Below are 13,179 nucleotides of genomic sequence, written 5' to 3'. Positions count from 1 at the left end.
TAAACTTAGAAGAAAACAGAACTCTAGAATTAATTTCCTAGCTTTATTATTACTGCTGTTTTTACTTTTCATTTTAACCCAACTATAGGTGCTAATAAACAGCAACAGTAGTCAACCTGAACCACACTTATCCTTTCTACTGAAAGAACACAGAATACAGGTTTTGGAATCAATCGGACCGACCCTTTTAGCCATTTACCACCTGGGTAGCCTCAAACAAATCACTATTCTTTAAAATTTCCAGTTACCTTCAAAACAAATCCTCCCACCAGAAGCAAGGCGTTTTCTTCTTTGTTGTACTGTGAAACATCCATAGTAAATATTGTGAGGATGTGACTAAAGGTGTTTGCTCCAGTAGGATGCCTCAGTGAAATAAGTTTCCTAGTCTGACATTCCACGAAATGGGAGACTTCCCACTTGAAGCAAAGAGATGCCTAAAGTACTGTCTTCAATACACCTTTAATGGAGGAAGGGAGTTAACCAGGCTTTTCAAAAATGGAAGGGTGAAAAGAAAGTGGAGAACTGCTGAGATCCACCCACAGAAATAGAAGCAGAAGACAAAGTCCAAAGTAACTTCTACTTAACATCTCAGCAGAGAGTCAGGCATAATGATGAGTGAAAGAAGCCAGACACGAGAATGAATACACATGCACCATTCCATTTCTGTAAAATACGTTAACACAGAAAAACTAAATTATGGCGATGGAAGTCACAACAGTGGTTACCTCCAGATGGAGAGGGGAAGGGGGCCTGAGGGAGCCTTCTGGGATGCTAAAAAATGTTCTGTATCTTGATCTAGGTAGTAGTTTCGTGAGCACATACATATGTAAAAATTCACTGGGCTGAGCACTTCAAATCTGGCCATTTAAATGTAAGAACACCTCAAAATAAAACAAATTAAGGGGAATAGCAATCAAATCAGGGCAAGGACCACAAAAATCCTATAAGATACTGTAAATTTTGCCTTTTTAGGTTTTAAAAATTTTGCCACCTATGGTGTATTTCTCTACGGTGAGAAGCAATACATGTGTCATAAAATAAGTTCAGTGTTTCTTTGAACGTAACTAGGAAGGTGGAGCCTGGGCAATCTTTGTTGCCTTCTGTGTCTAGGCCTGAGGGGGCCAGAAACCACAAGGCAAGAGTCAGTGGTGGCCAAGTGCCTGACACAAGTACAGGAGACATGGGTAAACAGCTGAGCCCTGACAAGTAACAAGAAATCCCAGAGGTTCTGCCCTCTTACCAGTGTTCGTTAGTAATTCATCTATATACCACGACAACCCCTGATATCCTGTAGGTACTTATTTAACTTTATCTACTTGGTTCAAACTACACCCATCCTTCCAAAAGAATATCTAGAATGACTTCCTCCTGAGTCAATCTGATTACAAAAATCAAACTGTAGGCATGAGAAACATAAACTCTACCATAACCATCAATAGCTTTGGACAACACCAAGAAAAGACCTGCGTGTTACATGATACAAAGCTGTACGCACTCCATCTTAGAGCTTACAGCTTTCGTTAACTATCAGAACCATGCGCTGTGCTTCTCTGACACATTTATGGAAGATGTTTGTGCGAGTCACAGAGAAGGGGGTACGGGAAACCAATGAACAAACCTAGATCAGCCAATCCTTTACAATCCCCCCATCCCACAAAAAAAAAAACAAAAAATGATGTAATGGTCTAAGACAAAGAAAGTAGAATGAGCAAGGCCCTACGACAAACCCTCTAAGTGGGTGATTTCATTCTCACCTTTATCACGATCATAGAGTAAATCTTCTGTGGAGCAAGGGCTCCCATCCTGGGATTCTGGGGGACAGAAGGGAGACACACACGGAGAATGGCTGCTGCAGCTACTGCTGCGCTCCTGCACGGAGGGGGTCTGCGTGTCGATGCTGCGGGTGCTGCTACTCCGGTAGTGAGCGGGGAGCGGGGCCCTTCGGCCGTCTGGGATCTCCAAAGGCTAGAAGAGAAACCACCGTCACACGCGTGAGTGACAGCGCACACCCCTGATTCGTGCAGAAGTACACGGCGCTGTCCTTGTTTTCACATTCCACTGCTAGCTCACCATAATTGCTTCTTCAGAGAGTAAGATACCAGTCTTGTATCTGAGGTTGATTTCTGCACATTGCCTTGACCGAATGAAAAATTTATTTCAAATCCTGACGGAGTTCGGTCTCAAATACTAAGGATAAATTGCTTTACAAATTCCATAGCCCTCTGTATGTATTCGTAGGTTAGCACTTCCCAGAATCCTCAAGAGTAGGGGCTTTGTTTAAACATGGCATCCCTAGTGCCTACCACGGTGTCTGGCACATAGCAGACAACCAACAAACATTTGTCAAATGATGTTATCAAACTGTGCGAGAAATTACTCTGACTTGCTAGTAAGAAAAGTGAAATCTCATATTCACAGGGGTAGATATTTCTATTGGTCCATTCTTAATTTCAACTTTTTAGAGATCAGGAACAGAACTGTTTTCCATTTCCTTTACAAATTACCCCAAATTTCTCATAAAGTGATTTATTCTATTACTATTAAACAAAGGATGTTAACATAACTCAAAACAATTCTACTGTTTTGGTATCCCTCTAACTAGCACTATTCCTAAGTTTGCTTGGTTCCAATGCATTGTTTTGAGTGGCAAAAACAAGAATAGAAATGAAATAGAAATGAAACTAAATAGAAATGAAACTAAAATCACAAAAACACACGTTTTAGACCTGAAAAGACCTTAGAGTTCATTATTCCAGAATCTTTACAAATAAAGAACCTATAACTTAGTGCTTCTGATGTCATACTAATTAAATGGCATGGGAGCCTCTGTCACAGTGGGCTCTCTACTCTTTTTTTTTTTTGAGAGCGAGAGCGAGAGAGAGCGAGAGAGAGAGAGAGAGCGTGAGTGAGGGAGGGGCAGAGAGAAAGGGAGACACAGAATCTGAGTGAGGCAGGCTCCAGGCTCTGAGCTGTCAGCACAGAGCCCGACACGGGGCTCGAACTCACGAACCGTGAGATCATGACCCGAGCCGAAGTCGGACGCTTAACGGACTGAGCCACCCAAGCACCCCATACTCTGCTTCTGCTGTAAAGGAAATCTTACTCCATTTTCCTAATCTGTGTGCTAACGAAGTAAACTCAACAAGTAAAATTCTATACATTAATCACTTGAAGTATTTTGTTATTATAGAGGCAAGACTGCAATGCTAAGAAAAAGAACAAATACACACTTATTTACAACTTATTTTTACTGTGTACTGCTTTTACTCTGAGCTTTGTCATTTCAGAGTTTTTAGAAACACTGCCAGAGGGATAATGGAGTACGATAAAATTAGACAAGATTCAAAACATGTCAATTTTTCTATAACGAACAACCAAGTTAAGTCAAGGCTGAAACCATTAACTACTGAAATAAAAACTTCATTTATCTATACAATGCTGTTAAACCAAAACTATAGCATCCTGATAATGACTACCCTACTATAAAGAGAATATTCAATTATGTAAATATTAGTTCATTTTGTAAACAAATAAGAAAGTAAAACTTTCCAATTAAAGAAAGAAATATTCCCAAAGGAATATTAACTTCGTTGGTCAAACGCTAAGAAAATGTTACTTTAAAATTTTTTCTTTCATTTAAATAAGTTTAGATTTTAATTACAATCCTACACTAAATGTTAGAATGAACAAAGAATAAACCATTGGCGCAGGTGTTTTTGGACAAAATTGTATCGCAATATGAGATGTGTGAAGTTCTCGGGGTAACCCATAAGGAAACGTCATTTTCAAAATTATATTTGAGGGCTTCATGACAGAATTATTTCTTAAAATTTAGATACCTGTCAAGGAAAATGTTACTTTAATAAAAGTGTCAGTATTGGTAAGCAGTAAAAAAATATGATGCATAAATCTATAATTAAAAAAATTAAGAATTTGAGTTATCTTTCATTCATGTCCTATTTGATAGACAGTCTTTCTGTATTCCGATTCCTTAATCTATAACTGGGTAATATATAACAATCTCCTTCACCAACTTTGTTTTGTTATGAGAGAGTACAAGAATTATAAGAACAAAACAGATTTTAAAAATTTACTGTTTACACAAAATAACAATGGGAAAATATAAAAGCTTAGAAGACTGATATACTTAACAGGACATTTTTCTTTAGTTATTGGCAGGCTCACTAATGGTAACATTTTGTTTATTAAAACTTTGAGGCACACTTAATCATCAATCGAAAAAATTCTAAAAATTAGTATTGTAGCCGTACGTGTGTAGGTTACCCTAGAGTAATTCTGAAATGGCTACTGTGAAATTAGAATATAACTTATTTAAAAGCAGAACTGTATAAAAATTTTACCTGTTTAAGTATAGCTGACATACAATGCACATTAGTTTCAGGTGTACAGCACAGTGAATGGACACGTCTATACATTATGCAATGCTCCCCACTAATGTAGCTTACCCCATCACCACACAACGCTATTACTATAACCACTGTACCTTTCATCCCTGTGATTTATTCATTCTGTAACTGGAAGCATATACCTCCCACTCCCCTTCCCCTTTTTCGCTCATCCTCCCACCCTCTCCCCCCTGGCAACCACCAGTTTGTATTTATGGGCCTGTGTGTTCATTTGTTTTGTTTTTAGACAGGTGAAATTATATGGTATTTGTCTTTCTCTGAGTTATTTCACATAGCATAATACTCTCTAGGTCCATTCACATCGTCACAAATGGCAAGATCTCATTCTTTTTTATGGCTGAGTAACATTCCATTGTGTGTGTTTTATTTATATTCATATGTACTTTCATATATTTTATAGATTAATTATATATATATTAAACACACACACGCACACCACATCTTCTTCATCTGTCAATGGATACGTAGGTTGCTTCCATATCCAGGCTATTCTAAATAATGCTGCAGAAAGCAAAGGCATGCACCCATCTTTTTGAGTTAGTGTTTTTGTTTTCTTGAGATTATGTTATTAAGTTTTATATTCTAGTACAGTTTGTTTTGATGTTCTTAAGGATCAGCAAATATGTGACTGATTCTTTCATCTTCAAAGAATTAAACCAATTTCACTTCCTTACATTAATGCTTTTAAACGTTACTTAACGTATAAAGGAAGCATTTTAATGACAATGTGCTAACAGATGACATTTCCAAAAATGTCTTTATAGCATGATAAATATAAATTAAAAATTTAAAATAAAACATCTAGGAAGAAAAAAATGGCACAACCTTTCGGGAGGACAATTTTAGCAATAGTCATCAAAATTTAAACATACAAATGCTTTGACCCAGCAATTTCGCTGCTAGAAATTGTTTGCAGGAGTACACAATTTTTCCTAAAGCACTGCTTGAGATGACAAAAACTGAAAATAATGTAAATGGTCATCAACATGGAACTCCTAAATTATGGTGCATTCATACAATGATTCACTACATTCACACACATACACACGTCAAGAAGGATCACAAGAAATTATGCATAATGCTCGTATCTGCTAATAAGCAATACTGAGAATTTTTTTTTTTTTTTTTTTTTTTTAATTTATTTTTGGGACAGAGAGAGACAGAGCATGAACGGGGGAGGGGCAGAGAGAGAGGGAGACACAGAATCGGAAGCAGGCTCCAGGCTCCGAGCCATCAGCCCAGAGCCTGACGCGGGGCTCGAACTCACAGACCGCGAGATCGTGACCTGGCTGAAGTCGGACGCTTAACCGACTGCGCCACCCAGGCGCCCCAGCAATACTGAGAATTGAAAGAAAGTTTTATGTTTTAATTTTACAAATATAAGATTGGACGGTGTGACTTTTGAAATTAATTAACTTTTAAAACCTGCACATTATTTAAAGGAATCAGATACACATTTGACATAAATTAAATCATTATTTTGGTTCAAAAAAATCACAGAGATAATTAAGTCAGAGGTTATTCTATGCTTTCTTTTGTTGAGTATGTATTTGTAATGTGGCCAAATATATGTTCACATGCAGTAGTGCCCAGATTACTTTTCTGGGACAGAGGTAATTTATAAAGCATTTTTGGTGAATTTAAAATGGTTCAAAGACCTAACCACGAGAGAAACCTAAAATTAAAAAACTCCTAGAAGAAAACACAAATATTATTGTGGCCTTATATTTAGGTAATGGTTTCTTAGGTATGACACCAAGTATACAAATATGACACCAAGTAAACAAAAGAAAAACAACAAATCAAACTTTATCAAAATTGAAAATGTCCTTTAAAGGACATCATCAAGAAAATAAAAAGTGAAGAGACAACCAAAGGATGGGTATTTTCAAGTCCTACATCTAATAAGAAATTGTATCTAGAAAATTTAAAAAAAAAAACTTTATAAAGAATTTCTACAATTCAATAGTAAAAAGGCAAAATAATCCAGTTTTATGATTATAAATGTTCTAAACAGACAATTTTCCAAAGAAGACACACAAATGGCCAACAGCACACGAAAAGACGCTTAATGTCTTTAATATCATTAGATTCAGAAAATGCACAGCAACACCATGATGAGATACCATTTCACATCTACTAGGATGGGTATAATAAAAAAAGACAGAATTACAGGTATAGGTAAAGATGGAGAGATCAGAACCTCCATACAAGTAAATTGTGTAGTGCAGAATGCAAAAGTGCAGCCACTTTGGAAAAACAGTCTGGCAGTTTCTCAAAAGGTTAAACAAAGAGCTACCATACCAGCAATTCCACAACTAGGTATATGCCCGAGAGAAATGAAAACATGTTCACATGAAATCTCATACATGAATTTCATAGCAACACTATTCATAATAGCTAAAAAGTGGAAACAAGACAATGTTCATCAACTGATGACTAGCTGAATAAAATTCATACAATTGGGTATTTGGCAATAAAAAGGAATGAAATACAGATAAATGTTACCACTTGGGTGAACCTTAAAAACATTATGCTGAATGAAAAAAAAAAAACAGCTACAAAAGGCCACGTGTTGTATGATTCCATTTACAAGAAATGTCTAGAACAGGCAAACGTGCAGACAGATAAAGTAGATTAGTGGTTGCCTACCGCTGGGGACAATGGAAGGAAATGAGGGATGGTTACTGAAGGACATAGAGTTTCTTCCCAGGGTGATGAAAAGGCTGTAAAACTGACTGTGGTGATGGTTGCACAACTGTGAATATGCTTAAAAAAAAAAAAAAAAAACAAACCACTGAGCTGCACACATTACATTGGTAAATTGTATGGTATGTGAATTATAGCTAATCAAGCTGTTACCAAAAAAAAAAAAAAAAAAAAAAAAAAAAAGGACTACTGAGACAGTTCTGAATGCTAAAGAAGAAAAAAAGATTCGAACATGCCATATAACCTTACCTTGGACACTTCCTCCTTTCCATTATTTTCTTTAATGAATACCTTTTCTAATTCAGGACTTATTCCTTCTACATTGCAGGGAACACGTGAAACTGATGATTTTGGCACTGATATATTTGACAGTGGCATAGGGACTGATCTTGATCCAGTAGCCTACAAAATATAAGACAAGGTGGGGTCAAATTATTTGTGGTCAAAAAAAAAAAAAATCAAGAAATCAAGAACTCAAGAGCATGGTAAATCTGAAAATGGAAAACTCAATGAACAGAGATTTTTCAATATTACAAATACACTATATATCCAGATACACCCACAGAAATGTAGGTTCTAAAGTAAGGAAGGTCCAGAGCCAAAATAACCCTTTATGTAAGTGTCAAGTTTTAATAGTATAATGCATACATTTTTTTGGTAGGATGGCAGACTGAACCTTCTGCACAGTTTAATTTTTTCCCTTTTGTTTTTACTAAAAAAACATAGTTGAAATCATGTCAGTTAAATGTATCATGTGGCTTTACCAGACACCTCTGTGTGTGTTTAAAAGATTTGTTTCCCTCACTGTTAAAATTACCTTCCAGTATTTTTCATTTCCATTTGTCAACCATTTGAGAAAACCTTCTGGATTATTAAGTAATGTGGCAACAATGTATCATGCTAAGTTCAGTAACACAATTGATATCCTTAAGGTTGTTTTTCAAAAGTCCTTTGGAGGAGTTCTCAAAAATTAACCACCTCTCACAGCTGTCATAGAAGGTACCTTAAAGACTTTTTTTTTTAAATCCAGTATAGTTAACATAGTGTTATATTACTTTCAGGTGTACAATATTGTGCTTCAACAATTCTATACATTTCTTGGTGCTCATCATAATAAGTGTACTGTTAAGCCCCTTTACCCATCCCCCCACCACTTCCCCTCTGGTGACCATCAGTGTGTTCTCTATTGTTAAGAGTAAGACGAGCTTTTTGATGCTCAAGGAACTAATACCAGATTGGAAATGAGGAAAATAAAGATGAACAAGGCAAAAGTAAAAATGATACATGATCTCACTCTTACTCTGAATGATTCAAGTTGATACATAGGATTCATATTGAGGTAGACTGCTAATCATTGATTAACACATGAACAATTATTTCCTCTACTCAGGGCTGTGTTTCTGCCATCTATGAGCGGCTGCCTGCTAATGCCCTTTGTTATGATGCACACGTATTTGTTTTTTTTTTTTATATGAAAGTTGTAATTCTTTGTTATACATTTGCTGTTTACTTTAGATCAAATACCTTTCTTTCGGTACTTTTATGGTTTTTCATTTTAAATATTTAACCTATCATGATTTATTTTTGTGTATGGTGTGAGGCAGTATTTTTTTTTTTTTGCCACACAGTAATCAAACTGCCAAGATTTCTTTATGATTCTATATTTGATTTCCTTATGATTTCTATATTTGATTTGATTTTCTTAACTGATAATCCGTATACAAAGTTTCACTTTAATTGCTGATATTTATAGTACACGTTGGTATCTTATAGGAAGAGTCTTTTCAAATTTTCTTTTCCATTAATTGGCATTAATTTTCCATGTGACTTTTGAAGACAACTTTTCAAGAAACAAAACCATTACTTTTAAATTTCCACTGGAATTCAATTTGAAAATTTCAATTTTCTGGAATTCAATTAATTTCAGGTAAATGGCTATTTGAGAAATAATGAGTCTTCCCTTCTCATGCATGAATGTGTTGAGATTTCCCATTAAGGTCTTGGTTTTCTACCTCATATTCTCAATAAAGTCTTACGGTTTGCATATTTCTCTTAAGTCTAATTCTTGGCATTTTATATATATTTTTGTATATACTAACATGTCATTGCTAATTGTAACATAATAAGAAACATGTATTTGGAATCTTCCCTGGTTCTTGACACACATTTCCTACAACTCTTATAATTTCCTGACTGATAGATATGCTAGCAGCATCTTTTGTTCTAATATTTGGTTTCTGACCATGGAACCTGACACAGAGGTTCCTAAATTCCTTGGAATTTCCTGGGTGATAGAAGAGTCTTCTAATGAGGGGACTTTTTTTTTTCTTTTAACCTTTTTAAAAGTTTATTTATTTATTTTGAGAGAGGGGGAGAGAGAGACAGAGTGCAAGCGGGGGAGGGAAAGAGAGGGGAATAGAGAGAGAATCCTGAGTAGGTTTCATGCTCTCAGTGCACAGCCCGACAAGGGGCTCTACCCCATGAACTGAGATCATGACTGGAGCTGAAATCAAGAGTCAGATGCTTAACCGAATGAGCCACCCAGGTGCCCCTAATGAGGTGACTCTTGACAGGCTCCTGGATAGGTTCAGGATGAGGGCTAGTCAACAGGAAGATCAAGCCATGATTACAAGCTTGGAACTTTCAGCCCCACACATCCTCTGGAGATGGCAGAGGGGCTGGAGAGTGAGTTAATAATGGATAATGCCTATGTGATAAAGCCTTCATAAAAATCTCTAAACTTTGGTTTTAGAGAACTTCTAAATTGGTGAATACATATCCATAAGCCCTGTGTACCTACCTCCTCAACTAACTGTTCATCTGTATCCTTGATTATATCTCTTATAATAAAGTGGTAGACCTAAGTGTTTCCCTGAGTTCTGTGACCTGTTATAGCAAATTACTGAACCTGAAGAAGGGTGGTTAGGAATTCCTTCTTTATAGTCAGATAGTCAGAAGTACAGATGACAACCTGGGACCTGGGACTGACATCTTAATGGGGGGGGGGGGGTAGTCTTATGGGACAGAGCCCTTAAATTGTGGGGTCTGTGCCAACTCCAAATAATTAGTGTTATAACTGAATTGCAGGATACTTAGTGTTTGGAATTGGCAAGTTGGTTGGTGTGGGAAAACCTCCCACACGTTTGGTGTTAGAGGCACTGTAAGTAGAGGGTACAGTGGTTTGCCTTCATTAGTATAAAACTACTGATTTTTATAGGCTTATATTTTATCTTATCTTCTCATTATCAGTTTCTTTTTGTTGTGAAAAATTATAATCATAAACATAATTAAACACTATACCACAATGAACTTCAGTACACATCATCCAGTTTCAAAATTACCAACATCTGCCAATCTTGTTTCATCTAAACATCTATTTTTCTTCTGTTCTTAGATTATTTGAAAGCACATTCCAGACTTCATACTTCACCTACAAATATTTCAGTATGTATAGCAGATAATTATTTTTACGCATAACCACGATGCCAAAAATTCAATGTAAATTAGGAACATGTGCCAAAGTCTTTTTTGTTGTCAGCAAGTCAATAGGTCTTCTATAAATCTATTGGGCTCTTACAGAAAAAGTGCTTAAAATAAACAGAGTAAAGAATAACACACTATTTCTACCAGATTAAGAAGAAAAAATTGTACTTTGTCTCTATAATTTTGCCTTTTCAAGAATTTAATATAATGAATCATACACTATGTAGCCTTTTGCTTCTGACTTCATTCACTTAACATGGTATTTTTGAGAATCAACCATGTTCTTGTAAGTATCAGGAGTTCCTTCCTTTTTCCTGCTGAAAAGTATTGCATGGGTGTTACAAAATGTTGTTTTATCTATTCATCAGTTGATGGATATTTGTTTCCATTTTTTGACTATTATAAATAATGACTCCATGAACACTGATGTACGAGTCTTAGTGTGGACATACATTTTTATTTTTCGTGGCTAGATATCAACGAGTGAAATTTGGGGGCTCTATGGTCAGTGTGTAACTTTTTAAGAAAATGCCAAACTGTTTTTCACAGTGGTGGTACCATTCGGTCTTCCCATCAGCAATGTATGTCTGTTCTAGTTGATCCAAATCCTCACCAACACTTGGTATTGACTGTTCTGTCAGTTTTAATGGTTTAGTTCATTGACTTTCATTTTCTAAATAGATTACATACAGATAACAGTAACTATTTTTTTCTTACTGCTCTGTCTAGAGCCTCTAAACTACTAGCAAATAATATCAATAACTGTGGGCATCTATGACTTGATTTTTATTTTAACAAATGTTTCCAATATTTTACTGTTAGGATCTCACTACATTTGCATTTTAGTCACATTAGGAAATGTCATATTTTTAGTAAAGCCGGTTTTTACCACACATAGATAACTGAGTTTTTATCAGGTGTTATTCAGCATCTACTGTGATCTTCATATGAAATGAACTAAACTAATACATTTCTTAATGCGAAATCATCCTTATGTTTGTGAAACATCTCTGATTAGATTTGTTTTGATTCACTACTGGGGTTTCTTCTTCTATACTTCTACATTTGATTTACTAAAATTTACATCAATATTTTTTTAATATTTATTTATTTTTGAGAAGGAAGAGAGACAGAGAGACACAGAGTGCAAGGGGCGGGGGGGGTGGGGCAGGGCAGGGGAAGAGAGAGGGAGACACAGAATCGAAGCAGGTTCCAGGCTCTGAGCTGTTAGCACAGAGCCCGACAGAGGGCTTGAACTCACAAACTGAACCATGAGATCATGACCTGAGCCAAAGTTGGACGCTCAACTGACTGAGCCACCCAGGTGCCCCTAAAATTTATATCAATATTTTAGGTGAATTTGGTCTAGAAAAGCATCTCCCAAACTATATTCCATGGGAAGTACATGTTCCTAGGGAGGCAGGAGAACCACAACAAAACTCTAATCCTCAATTTCTTCTAATGTAAAATAGGTGTAAATAGATATAAAGAGATATAGATGGCTTAAGGTACCATTAGGAAGATTAAATGAGATAATGCCCATAGTTGCTTAACAAGTAAATGAGCTAGGATTTAGCCAGGCCAGCATCAATCATTCTGGAGATGACTACACTCTGTTACATCTATTATTAAAAGAAAATTACATACATGGAGGAAAAATAAAACTTCTTGCAACAATTTAACAAGCAGTAACAATTTAGTAGAGCCAGGGATTTAGATTTTTAATTCTGCAACCCAACAATAATGGATTCTCCCTTTATAATGAACCCTTTCAAAGGAATTCTTCAAATCTGGACAAGAAATTAGCCTACCTGAGTGTGATTGATGGTTACATGGTTGCCAGGAAGAGGTGACTGACGCTCTTTCTCTTTACTGTGCCGACTGCTCTGTTTACTACGTTGTAGCTGCTGCCTCAGTTTGGCAATCTGCTTTGGGGAGGGGGGAGAAATAAGATGAGAACAACAGTGAATACCAGTTTTTAAGTACTTCTTATTTTAATTTTTGGATGCTGGTAATTTTTTCCTCAAAGGTTTCAAGAAGAGATAATATTTCACTGCAAAGATTTATTCTTCTACATTTTTAAGATTAAAACTATTGAAAATAAGAGGTACAAACTTCCAGTTATACAATAAGTAAGTCACAGGGATATAAAGTACAGCACGGGGAATACAGTCACTAATATTGAAATCATTATGTTTGGTGACAGAAAGTAACTAGACTTTTCGTGGTAATCATTTCATAATGTATAAAAATGTTGAATCACTATGTTGTACAACGGAAACTAACATGTTAACTACACTTCAATAAAATGTATGCTACGAATGCTTCACTTGCTCAATTGAAATAGTGTTTTGGTAAACATGCAGACTAAATTTTTCCAAATTATTTCAGATTTTACACCAAGTATCTTTGTACACCAAGTATCTACCTCTTTAAACACTTTTTTTATAAGGCAAAAAACTAGTGTTTCACATGCTAATTAAAGTCAAAGCCCATATATTAACATGGAGACCACATTAGTTTCTAAGTTTCCATCTTACATAAACAAAACACTCCTGGT

The 13,179-nt window shown here is 35.9% G+C and overlaps 1 protein-coding gene across 1 annotated transcript in view; it reads right to left on the bottom strand.

The window, feature by feature from the left end:
- Positions 1–13,179, bottom strand: part of GLCCI1 (glucocorticoid induced 1) — a 105,045-nt gene that overhangs the window by 16,490 nt on the left and 75,376 nt on the right. The window contains exons 4-6 of the mRNA XM_060633871.3: positions 12,431–12,544; positions 7,386–7,538; positions 1,755–1,965 (exon numbers count right to left, since the gene is read on the bottom strand). Of these exons, the coding sequence (XP_060489854.3) occupies positions 1,755–1,965; positions 7,386–7,538; positions 12,431–12,544 (478 nt within the window). The remainder of the gene's footprint in view (positions 1–1,754; positions 1,966–7,385; positions 7,539–12,430; positions 12,545–13,179) is intronic.

This window comes from Panthera onca, chromosome A2 (genome assembly GCF_046562875.1).
Source record: "Panthera onca isolate mPanOnc1 chromosome A2, mPanOnc1 haplotype 2, whole genome shotgun sequence".
Classification (NCBI taxonomy): domain Eukaryota; kingdom Metazoa; phylum Chordata; class Mammalia; order Carnivora; family Felidae; genus Panthera; species Panthera onca.
The sequence above is the reverse complement of the archived record's forward strand: the minus strand, read 5'-3'. Positions and strand labels throughout refer to the sequence as shown.